The sequence below is a fragment of the Colius striatus genome, chromosome 16 (genome assembly GCF_028858725.1).
Source record: "Colius striatus isolate bColStr4 chromosome 16, bColStr4.1.hap1, whole genome shotgun sequence".
NCBI classification, from domain to species: Eukaryota; Metazoa; Chordata; class Aves; order Coliiformes; family Coliidae; genus Colius; species Colius striatus.
In genome coordinates, this window is record NC_084774.1 from 11,120,748 (window position 1) to 11,135,750 (window position 15,003).

General features: G+C 39.6%; 1 protein-coding gene across 5 annotated transcripts in view; it reads right to left on the reverse strand.

The window, feature by feature from the left end:
- OSBPL2 (oxysterol binding protein like 2) overlaps positions 1-15,003 on the reverse strand; it is a 36,507-nt gene that overhangs the window by 7,055 nt on the left and 14,449 nt on the right. For all 5 annotated transcript variants that reach the window (XM_062009161.1, XM_062009160.1, XM_062009162.1 and 2 more), the window contains 8 exons: positions 9,523-9,670; positions 9,218-9,293; positions 7,387-7,521; positions 6,244-6,341; positions 5,356-5,538; positions 2,435-2,542; positions 1,061-1,150; positions 293-416 (listed from right to left, as the gene is read on the reverse strand). In XM_062009161.1, coding sequence (XP_061865145.1) covers positions 293-416; positions 1,061-1,150; positions 2,435-2,542; positions 5,356-5,538; positions 6,244-6,341; positions 7,387-7,521; positions 9,218-9,293; positions 9,523-9,670 — 962 coding nt within the window. The remainder of the gene's footprint in view (positions 1-292; positions 417-1,060; positions 1,151-2,434; positions 2,543-5,355; positions 5,539-6,243; positions 6,342-7,386; positions 7,522-9,217; positions 9,294-9,522; positions 9,671-15,003) is intronic.

Here is a 15,003-nt window from a genome sequence, read left to right on the forward strand (position 1 = left end):
TCAAAGACTGGACATCATCAGCTCAGGGGTTGATATTCGATGACTTCTCTGACAAATCTCTAGCAAACCCCATTCCTATGAGCTCTCTTCCATACCAGCAGCTCACACTGCAGTCTACTCAAGTTCAAAGTTCAGTGCCTTCTCACGGGACTAACACTGCCTTCATCCAACCCCTACCAAAAGACAGAGTCTTCTAACCCTCCATTCACCACCTGACCATTCCCATAAGGATGTTTGCCTTTCATTTCTCATATTTCATTATCTTTTCTCCCTAAAGAATCCTTCACCTTACCGGCTTCAGTTTCTTCTGCTCACCACCTCTCTTCTCGTTCTTCTTGTAAGTCTCATACGTAGTGGGATCAGTGCACCATAAGCATTCTGTCCACTTGCCATAGATCACACACAGCTTCTTTCTGCTGCATAAAAAAAGCAAAGGAGATACAGTTTTTGTTTCTTACAAAGCCTTCCAAGCCAAGTCATGCAGGTTCTGATCTATATTAAATACCCAGATTCCTACTTTGTTGTATTTACGTTTCTTTCGAGATTTCCTAGAAGCCAGATACTAGATAATGCATAGAAAAGGTTTCAGCTCATTCCAGTCTTTCTGGCACTCAGGCCTGCAGAACAGATCCTCACAACTTAGTTGCATGTTTCTGTTACAAGTAGTGTGGGTGCAATAAAGCCAACAGTGTACAACACAGAGACTCTGAGTCATGAAAAGGGGTTTGCGCTGGATTAAACATTTCTAATAACCATATTCTTATTATTTGAAAGTGAAGAGTGGAATCCTGACTGCACAAGAGTGAAACCAGTTGTGACTACTTTGTGTTTTCCCTGAATACTTTTTATTTCCAAAGACTGGATTGGAGACTTTTCCTAGTAACACCTAAAACTTCTTGATTCTAGGATCATCATTTAATACTGACACAGAGAACAGAAATGGGTTCCAATGTGCATTGCTAACAACTTCACAGGCACATCATTTGTGGTCACTATGCCAGAACCAAAAGAAAATGCCACAGTGCTCAGAAACAGAGACCAAAAGGCTTTTCTCACTTACTTTTTGTCCTGGATGTATCCCTCTACTCTGTGAAGCTCTTTGCCAAACAGTCCACATGGTTTAAAATTAAGGACACATTTGTCTCCAGTGCTGTAGAGGAAGTAAGTAGATGGTTAAGGAAGTGAGACTCTGAATACATTCAGAAGTTGAGGTTTTTTACCTCATTTAGTCTTTTTCATACAGTTACAGTTAGCTGGGGAGATATTGATAACATTCTTTCTCTAGCTATGGATTATTATATAACCAAGGCATCCAAAAAAGCACACAAAATTCCACAACAGACAAAAAGGAAATCAGTGTGCACATGAAGACATCAGCCTGTGAAAGCCAACTGATAACATAACCAACCATACTTCCAGGTTTCAGGTATACTTTAATCAAAAGGACTGGGAATAAATGCAGCCTTGCAGATTACCTAACCCACACTATTAACACACCATGTTTCAGGTTAATATCTGTTTACAGCTAATTGTCATGAGAAATAACTTTTACAAAGTACTTATCCAGGACAATCTAGTGAAGTGCATTCAAAAGCTACCTCTAAATTGCATATCAAAAATCCCGAACTAACCACCTAGAATTGTATTTCAGCATCTTCCCTGCACTGAGATGTACACCTTTGTACATAATCTCTCCCAGTGAGGCATCAGGCCAGGTTTCTATATTAAGCACAAAGCACAGAGACCATTCTGGGCCTTTTGTGGCAATCTGAGAGATGGGATTGTAGGTCTGATGCTGTGAAAAGCGTCAAAACAACAGCTCTGCTGGATTAAAGCTCCCATTATTGACAGAAAAACATGCAGAAGCAGAGTTCCCACAAATTTCTCTCCCTCATCATTACAGGATGCAATTTATTTTACATAAAAGTGAAAAGCTTTTATAGAGGCAGTTGGCAGAGCAATTGATGTGCTTCAAGTTCACATCTCCCTACTCAGCAGTCTTTTTTTTCTGTGCTGTACCCTTCATTTAAGATACTCCCTAATTTTAAAACCAAACAGAGAGCCAAATCACAATCAACACGATGGAGAACCAATGCAAGCCTCCACCAATGATTCCACTGAATGGTTCTGGAGTGAAATTCAATTTCTACTCTCTGTTGATAAGGCTGAATTTGAATGAACAACTCACAAATGTAAAGCCCTTGTATCCCAGAAGCCATCTAGCCCTGTGCTTTTCCATTAACATCATGATAATACTAAGCCCAGTCTAACAATAGTTTGAGACTGTCAGAAGAATTAACAATCCACCAAGACTTTGGACCTACAAACCAAAGCTTCCTGTGTCATCTGACAGCAGTCAAAACTCTGCTTTGCAAGAAAAGTGACCATGCACCAGTGCCTACGAGCCAGCCCTCAGTTTCATGATTAGCATTACCTGTGATTTACAATTTCTACTGTTCCATATTGTTCTAACCACAGTTTACCAATAATTACATTATGTACACAACAGGTTGGATTTGTCCATGTGTAAGCTTCATTATGTCTGTAAAGAAAACAGAGAAAGAAATCATTGTCTGGAGTTTGAGAGGGAATGTAAGCCTGTTTGCAATTCTCCTCATGGCAGGGCAAAACATATTTAGCACTCGTGTGAAAAGCCAGCACTTAACTTCAAAACAGAAAAGAAGCAGACTTTTTTTTGTCAGCCAACTATGTGTTGTATCCAAACACCAGTGAAAGTTATTAAAGTGTTATTCTTCCTTCTGAAAGAGTAAGTTTTACAGTTGCTGTGCTTTTGATTACAGATTCCAGCCCAAACAACAGCAGTCCAGGAATTCATCTTTTTTCCTTTTCACTTTTAAAGTTGTATGTGATAAAACAAAATACTCCCAGGAGAACTGGACTGACAAACTAACACCTAATGATGTTTGCAGCAGCACTGCAAACTTCTCCCTAAAGCTCTGTCTTGTAAACCTCTCTCATAATCTTGAGAGTAGCCTTTTTGGGATAAAACAAAAAAAAAAGCAGTTAGTCACTGCCAGTTCTCACAGAGGTTTGCTATGAACACTCTTCCTTGAGGGCTGGTCACAACAACTCACTTCAGTTTTTCATTTTCCAGACACTGGCTACTAAAGTCTTTTGAACCTGAAGAGAGTGGCACATGTCAAATTGATTCAGTGGCTTTCACAAAACCACCTCTAGCTTCCACATCAGTATATCAGGCCTGTTCCAGTGTCACTGAAGGCTGCTTTGGGCATATGTGTGGTTTGGGGGCTGGTTTTGGTTGGTTGGTTGCCACCAGTGGCACACAATAGCACAACATTCAAGCTCTGTAAATATGACATTTAAAAAAGATCATTTATTAGTCAATTCCATTCTTTTCTCCAAAGACTTACTGAGAAGAAGGACAAGCCCTAGAACTGAAGAATTCTCTATTTGGTTTCATTTTGGTTTCAATGTTTTGTGGAAAGGGTTTTTAACAGAGGAGTTGCAGGTTCCAAAGCTTTAAAAGGCATTATTCTAAAAATGGATTCTGAAGTTATTCTTAAAAGGAATCAATTAAATCAATTAATAATCAAACTAAATGATGTTAATAATTAACTACATTTAAATTCTTAAATTATCCTGAAGAGGATCCCCATTGTCACTAGCTCAGCAGAGTCAAAGCCATCTATTGGCACTCATATTTCCGTGCCAGTAAATAAACGCTGAAGTTACCTGGTTGGCAACAAATCCATCTTAAGAAAGGTTGCAAACTCTATTTTAATATTAAAAAGTACAGATGCAAGCAGTGTCATCTTTGTAATAAATGTCTTGTACTTCTACTTCCACCAAGTATGGGGAGAACACTCCATTTTAATGTTTTCAACCAGTCTGTCATTTTCCAGCACAGACAAAAACCAGACCCGACTGTTTTCCACAGCAAGTTGTCTTGAAGCATATTTCAGAACAATAACAACTCTTCAAGTGGGGAAAAAAAATACCAGAACACCTCAAATTCATCCCACTAGTCTTAGCACACATTTTTATTCATCAGCTCCTTGATACCAAAAGCTGTATAGCATAAAAGAAAACACCAGACACTCGTGGCTAGTGCTGGTGAATTGAAGCACTTAGTCATGCTGAAGTGAGGAAGAAGTGTGTTTTCTAATGTGTGATTTGAAAACACAGTCATGGTTAACATAAATGCAGTAGTTAACACTAGGGAGAAAAGGTACCAGTCAAAGAGTTATTGCTCACTGAGGACCTGAGCTCTTCTCAGACTCCTCAAGCCAACAGGACCGTATGTATCAACACTGAGAGGCTCAAAGTTTGGTTTCAACTTCTGCTGCTAACTTGAAGCAATTATTTAAAATAACTGCTTTCATCATTTATATTCCAGTTTAAATCTGTGCCCTGTAATTTGATTAGGCAGAGCAAGGCTTTTAATAGTCTTCTAAATAAAGACTGTCTCTCAAGCAACAAACGTGTGTCATGCCTGTGTTCTGACACCCAGAGCTCCCTCTACGCTCTGAAGAAATTCTCTCTACTTCCATCATCATTTATATATCCAAGACCAGTTCATACTGTTGTAAGCCGTGGAAGATTGGATGTCAACAGCTCAAAAATTAAAGCTCTGCTTTCAAAAGACACTACAGCCAAGGCTTGACATGGCAGGCAAGTTGTCTCTTTATTGAAACCAAATGTCTGGAAATTTCCCCAGAGGACATTTCAAAACAACCTCGGGGTTAGGCCTGAGGAAAGCTTCTATAAAAGCACCTTCCAGTGTTCAATTGCAGAATGCTGCTTCTGCCAACCAATACCTCGTGCATCCCTGTGTCCTACCTGGGAAAGCTCCAGAGTCTTTGTGCCACCAGGGCACAAATCAACTTATGGAGGCACATACTCAGTAGAGAGGCAGTAAATCTGCAGAGGCATTGTTGATTTTGATAGGAAGGTGACAACACACAGGAAGTGTTCAGCAGGTGACAAGGCAACCCTGACAAGTTCCCCACATTCTCTCATCATGTGAGCAGCAATTGTGAAGATGCAGTGCTTTCCACACAAACCATCTAACCCAACAACAATATTGAAAAGCAACATAGCATCAATAACCTGTAACAGGATTCACACCTTCACAGAACTTGCTTCCAGGAGCATTCCATTCTTAAGAAACATCAACTTTCATAGTGGAAAACTGTCAAATTGCTACAGCTGTGCAGTGAAAATAAACCTTTAAATAAACTCCTACAACCTCTTTAGCAAGAGGTTTTTATAGTCACCTATGAAGAGCCAAGAAGATGATTATCACCTAATCTTTTTATTCAGGTAAATGTTAGAGAACAACATTAAAAAAAGGTATTGACTTCTCATACTCACTTCAGAAGCTCCAAAGTAATTGTTCCCCGAGGCTCTGCTTCTATACTCTTCCCCCAGAACTTTAGTTTGGGATAGATTGATCCATGAAAAACAAAGTCTTGATTGAGGCCTTCGGAATAAAACGCACTAATAGGTGGGTGGTGGCTGACTTGCTCAGAAATAAACCTAAATCCTAAATCCTCCCTAGTAACAACAGAAAAAGAGCATTAAACAGTATTTTTTTCATGTTACAAAAGAGTTACTTGACTTCTTTTTTTTAAATGGAAGGAATTTTTGGATAAAACTGAAAGTGAGACCTTTCCTGTTCTAGTCCCACAGTTAATTGACAGTGAATGAAGTTAAAGAATAAGCATTCTGAATGCTTTCTCTTAGTTCCCCAAACCAACCCACAGCCAAACACTTACATGACTTCTACCCAGAAAGGCATTTGAAGAAGTATCACTGAAATAACTCATGAAAACTCTGAAGCTTTTTGGGCAGCAGCAACAGGTCGCCTGAAGATTGTTTCTGCAGACACATGACCCATTTATTTAAGCAACCTGGAAGTCCTTCAGACTTAACTCTTCTGACGTGATCAGCAAAACATTGTTTAAATTAATTAATAGCATCTGCTCAGGAAATATTTTTGGTGGAAGAACATGGACCAATTTTTCTCTCTCTGAATAATTCAAAGAATATTCTGCCTAAACCTAGACAAGGAATTATTGGCTTTTGTAACAGCTCCTCAAAGATTTTGACACAGTTGGTGGAAAAGAATTTTAGCTACACTCAGAAATATATTTCAGTAGATTCTTATTTATTCCACTGAAGAAGTAACCAAACTAGTATGACAGTCTGCTAACTCAAGAATATAAATAGCCCCAGCTCCCAATTTAAAAGAATTGTTACCTGGTTAACTCATAGGTTTCTCCTAACAGTGGATTAAATGGTTTGCCAGTTCTCTCCCACTGAGAAGCTACAGCAGAAACTGCAAAAGCAGCTACAGCCTACAAGCAAATTAAGAACACATTGTTATGAGAACAATGCATTAAAAGTCTATGCTTAATATGATGATATTTGTTGCCCATTTACAGTATTTCATTATTCTTCCAGAAAGAAAGTACAACATATTGCTTAAGGCAAATACATTTTTAAGGCATAGGATAAGTGATACAGAAGTGGGAAAACAGAAGTAGTTAACAAGAATCTAATTTCCAAAAGGAATTCTTTTCTGTGGTAAATTCTGCGAGGTCACACTCTGCCCCATGCTTCTCCAAGTACCTCTGAGGGGACAATGTGGGTTTTTAGATCTACTTTTTCTCTGTTTTGATTTCCCCCCACACTCAGCTCACTGGGAACAGAGCTTTGCTTTTCCTAATGTCACACAAGCATTACTTCCAAAAACAGATGAGATTTCTTGAGTCACACCAGTAGGTACAAATGACACTTAGAAGCTCTTGCAGGCTGATAAGCAGAGGTATGTGCTCCACAAACACAGGATGAGATATACAACCCAGTTTCACTTAAGTAAAAACAGAGCTATGAGCAATACCAGTGTAATCTCATGTACACAGGCCTGGATTCACCACATTCAGTTCCTTGTTGCGAGACCAGCCAGGTACTACAACCTACAACCCAACAACAACCAGTTTGGAAAGCCACTGTCACAACAACTTTTCATCCAGTAACTTAAAAATCAAATCAATTTAGGGTGACTTAAAGCCAACATTTAATCTTCACAACAACATAAAACTACCAAAAAAAGTCACAGTCAAAGCAGTCATAAAAGAGGTTGAGGTCCTTGGGCACCATCAGTTGTGGCTCTCTCCTGCACTAGGCTTTTGGATCCAAATCTACACACAGCATCAAGTGTGAAAGTGTCACAAATACCCAATACAGCCACTGTGAAACCAGAAACCTGCCTAAACAGATAGATATGAGCATTCTTATAACCTCAGACAAAGAAATACACTCAGGTGAGAAATTGTTTTCAAATTGAAGGCTCTCTGAGAGAAAAACTGAACCAAGCAGAAGGTGGTAGGTGTTACTTGCCTGCATTCTTTCCAGGGGGTCTGCATGGCTACAAGCCTTATTAATGAGGTATATGTGTTCCATATATTCTGTTATCCGTTGAAGGAAACTCAATGGCTCGTTGAAGACAATAGGCATTGTAATCTTTGACAACTCCTAGGTAAGAAAGGGATAAGTTAATTTCACAGACTCAATTAACAACTGACAGTAACAAGGATTTGGAAAAAGAAGTTGTTAGTTTATTTACAGCATTCTTCAAAAGACATTTGGAAGCCTATAGCAGACCTTTCAGTGCTACAACAGAAAGGGAGTAGCAGCACTGCAGAGTCCTAGTACCAATCTGAAAGAATAAACAACTTCAAAAATTGATCCAGATAAACTAGACAATTCAAGAAAAAATGTTCCCTTCTATTCTGTGGTCTACATAAAACAGAAAAGGTTAAAATTTCCATAGATAGGAGCAATAATGTGCCAACGGGCTCATTACTGATATTTAAGTACCACGCATTCCTTTGAAACACTTACATGCCTATTTGCATAAAATCTAACTATTTCTCTGCAGTAACCACAGATTATTTTCTGAAAGGAACAGTTACATAAAGAATAGGATTTGAATTGCTCCAGCGAATTTGAGTGGTTTTATTTAAGCAACCTGTTATTTGCATCAGAATGTTTCTCATTTTGCATGTGGATACCAGACAGATGTGAAGTTCACACAGAGATTTCCAATTCCCTGGGTCTTTTACTATATCCAAGTAAATTTGGCTCCTTAATGAAAAAGTTGCACTCATGACTGAGCACTAAAGCATTGTTTAAGTACTTAAAACTTAGTGGAAAAGATAATGGCACCAGATGAAGTTAATGCAACATTTTCCTCACACTGTCACAGGCAGCAGGGAAACAAAAAAGTTACCCCTCACTGATTTAAATTGATTTGGTCCAAGCAAAGCATTCTAGGACAGGTCACTCATCCAAACAAAAGGAGTTTTGACAGTACAGCTCTGTTTCCTCAATGACACAAGTTAAGCCAGCAGAAGGGCTCACTGACTTGTCTGTTGCATTGACAAAGGACTGTACTGGCGAATCTGGACTAGACGTGAGTGTAATTGCTTAATGCTTCTAAAAAGCAGCTGTGGAAGCAAGGCCCTCCAGTGTAAAACATTGTTTTCAATCCTAGCAAGAATGAAGTAATCAAACATGTAACTGAATTCCTAAAAGTTTAAGAGAAAACAGGATTCCTAAAGGATTAAGAGAAAATGATGGCCAATGCAAGCATCAGGGTCCTTTACCAACAGAGAGCAGCACAACGGTCTGTGTCTCTGAGCCCAAGAATAACCTTGTGCCCCAATCACATAACACCATGAATACTCCAAATCTACACTGGGCTCTCTAAGAAACTAACAGATCCAAAACTTCTCTGTTCCTTCCATCAGATGTATGAAATTTGAGGGGGGCACAAACTGCTTAAACTATGGAGAGGGAAAAACCCCACAAGTCACACCAAAAGAAAGACTTAAATTGCATTTTGCTAAGTAAAGAATAAAAACAAGCAGAGAAAAGAGCACTGTGTTAATCAAACTCTATTTAACTCTATTTTTAATGGCTTTAGTTAGTTTAGCTCCTACAGGACATGAGAAATGCCAATCCACATGCTCTAACAGAAGGAAATAGTACTGTTAGCAAAAGGAGGTTACGATTTGGAGAGCTGCTGTTTAACAGGATGCTCCCTACAGAAAAAAAATACAAGCAAAGTGCTCCAGGTATTTTTGTGTGTCTCAAGGTTTAAGGAAGAAAATCAACCAGTTGAAGTTAGGAGACCTATCATCAGCATGTTGCACCCCAGCTAACTTACCAGTCCAATGCACTTTTTTAATATGCTCCACACACTAAAATCACTTCTAGAAAACATTGGGGCAGGTAATGATGTCCTGTAATTGGAAAAGAAACAACTGTCATTATCAGTCTCTTAATCAACGAGACATTTTCCTTTATAGGTGCTGAAGGAAGCAAAAAGGAAGCAAAGCTTTGACCTAGAGTTGACACAGGAAGCAGACGAGTCCAGTTCCAGAGAATTAAACTCTTCCAAACAGAACTGTAATGCCCCAAAACGTATATGAGTCAGTACTTGCTCACTTCTCATTGTATGGCACTGTTTACCTGTGTCTCTTAATTCCATTTTCTTGAATCTCTGTCTCTCCATTCTGCTTTCCTGTCCTGCTGCTTTGGTGTGGGTCTAGATCGAGCATTTCTGCAACTTTATGATTTGCTTCTGAGAAGTCTCCCGAAGAATTGTCGGAATCGAAGCCTGCAGAAAAACCACAAGGCAATGGTTTTCTTAAGAACCTTATTATGTCACAGAGTGCCACTCACATTTTGTAACTCTCACAGCATAAGTGTACTTACACCAGGTTATTTTAAAGGATATTAAAGTAAAAACCCTTTATTAAGTGACCTAATCTCCAAGAGTGGTTAGAGCCAAGCAGTGCATTAGAATGAGGCACTTTCAACTAATTTTTCACACTGCTGAGTATAAAACCAATTTAGAATCTTACAAGTCCTTCAGTAGCTCCTAATCAGATTAGCTGTATTGTCTCTTCTTCAGAGCTGCAGTGTGATTATGGTAATTTTTGTCCAGTGATTTAGTTTTCCTCAAAGCCCTTAAAATTTTGCCTATTTACACTACTAACAGACAAGGAGAAAATACAAAGAATAGGTAAAAGGGCCATTTCACACCCCAACAGCAGACATCCAGGGCACTAGAGCAACAGAAATGTAGGATATCTAACTTCTTTTTGCCATTCACCAGTGCAAATAATGGTTGCAGCAAGAACCTCCGGACATCAGGTGGAATCTTTACCTGAGCTCCACAAGCGACCCAAAGCATGACCTAGAGCAGGCAGCTCCATTTCCTATGGCCCAATTCTGTCCCCATGGGTAGACAGCTACTGGAGAGAACATCCTAACCAAATGCTAGCAGCCCCAATAACAACATGCTTTGAACAGCTTTAACCACAAGAAGAAAAGTTAAACCAAAAAGAATGTAGAGGAGCACAAGCTTTTGTAATCAAGCAGCCCTAAGTACAAGTTGGGTTAGGTCAACAACCCAAGATTTAAGCCTAATTATTTAAGGGGTCTTTGAGCCACACTACTTACACCCTTAGAATCATGACAAAGATTTTTTTGCATATGTCTTTAAACAAGAAAATTTTATGCATATACACACACAGTTGGTCACTATCAACAGCAACAGGTCTCTTGTCAATGCTGCTACACAGACCGAGTGCAGACACGAAGCAATTGTTCACCGATGAAGCTCAGTTGCAGCATCAATACAGAGCACCCCAAAATAATGCATGAACACAGTCCTCCTTCACAGCTGTCAGAATCACAACCGAAAGCTCTGCTGGCCATCACTGCTGCACATTCACCAGTGTAATAAAGGAACATTTTTGTTGAAAATAATTCAAAGAGCATTGAGTCCTTTCTGAGTGCCACCAGGGTCAATTCCTCATCGAGAACCACAAGAACACTTTAGTTTCAAGCTTCCAGTGTAAGAGCCAGAATCCAAAAGCAACATGAAAACATGTGACTTTGCTGGCATATAATTCTTGCCACAGTTTTAAGCAGCACACTAACAGCATTTTGGTATTCCTTTCATTCCAGCTATTACAACCTGGGCAACCACTATGTGCTGGCAGTTACCACCACTGAGCTACAGCCTATCCTAAAAGCCAGCTGTGGGTACATAAAGATTACAAAACATTACAAAGCATGTAAACACTCTAATGGAGTAAATAAATCAGTTTTGACAAAGACTATTTCAATTCTAAATAGAGGTAAAATGTTGTGATCCTCTGTTATTAACTTCTTAAAAATAGAGAGTGTCTATCACAAGTACAACTTCAACTTTTGGGTTTTTGTTAACATCTCCAATAAGGTCTTTTTACTGTATTATAGCAACTCAGGCAAGGCAAGCATAGAATCACAAGGGTTGGAAGGGACCTCAAAAGATGACCTAGTCCAGCTCTCTTGCCAGAGCAGGACCACATAGAGTAGGTCACACAGGAACTCATCCAGCTGGGTTTTGAATGTCTCCGGGGAATAAAAAGCTGCATCTTTTTTCAGGGATCAAGACCACAACAATTACATTCAAAACTGCACAAGGAAGTACCACCAACATGAGTTTATTTGTTAAACTGCAGGTGTTGCCATGTAGTAAACTGTCTCCTATATTCTGATGTCACAAACATGTAATTATACAGCAATAACCACACCCCAGCACTTAGTACTTAATTGGAAAGTATGATAGTCATACATGTATATTCAGGTCCTTAAAATGAAGGCTACCCTGAAACACTCGTCTGAAAACTAAAAAGCAAACAACAAACCAAACCAAACAAACAACACACGCCTATTTTCAGTCAACAACAAAATGTTTATCATGTAAAAATAGCTCTTTTTTTTTAAGCTGTTTGAGTACAAGCAGATGGAAAAGGCCAGCACTGGAGGGAACTATCAAACATCTTTTATTGCTTTGACTGATAAAGTTGGAAATAAAACAGATGAGCTTTCTCATACATGTGCCCTCACCCAGCTCTCATAACACACCATAAGGAATAGCATCACATTTAAGGGGTGCTTCAATGAGACAAACACATCTAAATGTAATAGTGAAGCTTAATGACAGGAATAGTCAACTGGCTTATAGAAAAATAGCTATGAAAAATGTTACTGGAATTACACTCTCTACAGTGTACCTGAAACCTTGCAAATCATCAAATGTCCACTGTTTTTATCTACACTGGTCTTTCTGTTTCTGATTCAGAATTGGTTTGCCCTGTTCCTGTACAGCACAACAGGAATTTACATTAAAGCATGTGTATAGATATTCTTTACAGACAATATGTCATTGGTAAGTAAATAAATGCCAACTCAAACAAGCACCTTACAGACAAACAACAAATACTAAATGCCCACTCCAGAGAAGTAAGATACATCAGAAGTGCAAAGTCTGCTTCATTAGAGTGCACCTCCACCTAATTACTCTAAAAAAAACAAACCAAAAACCAACCAACCCACTAAGGTACACAGTTAGATAATCACTAGGCTTTCAACTATACTTTCAACCTTAAGTATCAATTGGCTTGCCTATTACAAGCCTGTTGAGAAAGTTTTAAAAGCTGTTCCTCAAGGACTTCTAAGTATTACAGGTCTGTGAAGAACTATCCAAAGAATGTTCTTTGCAGAGGAAGTACTGATCTGGAATAAAAAGTTGGCTGAAATGATTCGCTGTAGTTTTTCTAAGTCACAAAAAGAGCTTTTCTCCCACTGCTATCAAAAGCCTTCAGTGTGCAAAACTGAGTAAGTTTTATTTACAGGTCAATTTTTATAGCAAAAAGCCACTGGAAGTGAGGATAGAAATGAGGATGTAAAAGAGAGATGGGGGAGCACACACAGAAATAACATGTCAAAAGCCAGCTTCATCAAAAGTCCTACCTTACACGTGCTAAGAGTGAAACAGAAGCTTCTTAAGTCCTACATTTTCAAAGTTAAACACTTAAGTTGGGTGCCAGTGTTAATCTATTTCAAGAGCTTAAAGAAAAGTGACTTGCCAGTAACTCTAGTTTTCTTAGCCTTCTTCTTCCACATCCTGCAAATGAAAGAAGTCTGCTCAGACTAAGCCATGCATCCACCTACAAGGGAGCAGAGAGGCACACTGCTCTGAGTCATGTGCCAAGACACAAGACCATCCCTTTCCTACAGTCAGCAACTTCCTTAAATACTAATTAAGCCTTGTCACTCAGGGCAGAAAGGGAATGAAAATAGCATAGAACTACAACCTTCAGACACAAAAAGGGCACAGGAAGAGGGATAAACATGCTGGAAGTGTAGATAGCAAGGGAAGCAAGAGGCAGTTTTTTCCATGCCAGAAGTCCATTCTCTACTGTTCAAGTACACCTTCAGCACAGCAGCTGTACCACGCTGCTCGGGCAGGAGGCAGCCTGGCCTTTCACACCATCCATGGTATCTGAATGCCAGCTCTGGCACATTCCACTGATTCAGTTTAATCCAGACATTATAAAAAATATGGAACTTTGGCAGCAGACCTCCCTTCATCCTCCCCAGGTGAAGGCAACAGTTTACAGGGAACAACAGCCAAGCAATAGGAAACAGAAGGGTGAAATCCTTACAGACACACCTGGCTAGATGAACCTCATGGGCACAGAACAGATTTGTGTGGAACTGCAGGTTAATATTTCAAAAGGCAATATGAAACTATTCATATTTGTCAAAAATAAACTACCCTGGAAACTAGCCATTTTCCTCTTCTATGGCACTCCTTTCACAAAACACTTTGGCAAATTGGTATCTGCCAGAGCTCAGGAAGGATGTGGTTCTTACAGGGCAGAAACTGATGACACACGGTGTTTAACAAGTCTGCAGTGTTATTAACAAATCCAAGGGGATACAGGTGAGAGGCAACTCACAGCTACATGTTCCCCACCTCACACAAAATTTCAAAGAATCTGAAACTCAAAGGATTGAGCACTTCACCTGATCCACTGGCAGAGAAGACTGCCTCCTGCATTTGAGAAAAAGCAGATGCTGTGCCATCAAGAATTAACTGAGACCACAAGTAACATTCCCAAGAGATTCCCGAGGGGAGTATTTACTCATGAAGTAAGGATGTCAAGTGTCCAATTAATCAGCAGTGCTAATAACCTCTGAACATAAAGAAACTTCTCTCCATGGAAACTCTTTACTGGTCACTAACTGCATTCATCAGCTACGTAACACAGTCCAGCCTGCACATTTACAGCTGTAGTCATCATCCAGTCAGGGTGAAACCATCTGCCAGAAGGATGATTCCCAATTACACAGAGTGCAATTCCATCACATGAGCATGTCTTTGGGATGTGATGGGGACAGTGTCAGAAGCAGGAAACTTCTTAGCCAAAGAAAATAAATCCACCTCAGTGAGAAACAGGGGTTTCCTTAAGATAGACTGCTGCTCAGTTCTAAAGTGTAACTTCCCATGTGATTCAAGTGCTTCACCAAGCCTGCTTTGCTGCTTACAGGATACAAACCACAGCATCCAATTACTGAAATCAGGAACACATTACAGCACTCTCTGGAGAAACCAAGGCCTGGGACTTTGGGGAAGGAAGAGGAGAGTATGTGTTGTGATGGATATACAGGAACCAGGACAGTAGGAGCAAAGAGTTGCTACAGGCATTGGCAGCTGGGGAACATAAATGCAGAAAGATCTATTTGCAGTTTGTTCTTCACATCATATTTATGCATGACTTGGACAAGATACAGCTACAGAGCACTAGGTCTAGACTTCACTAGGTTTGTGCAGGTAATCCATCAAACTGTCAGCATTTTCTAAAGTATCTAGCTGAAGAAAGAGATTGAGTATCTGTCTTTAAGGACAGTCCCAAGGGAGGAAGAATATGAAACAAACTATTCCAGACTTTACACTCCTCTTAAATGAAGTATCTGTGGGGTACACTCCAGGGCAACACACGTATGGGGAAAAAGTTGAATCTTATTTAGTTCCTGGAGTGGCTGCTGCAGACCAAACACCTTCCATCAGAAGAAGGCTGTGCTGAGAGCCTATGAAAACATCAGATC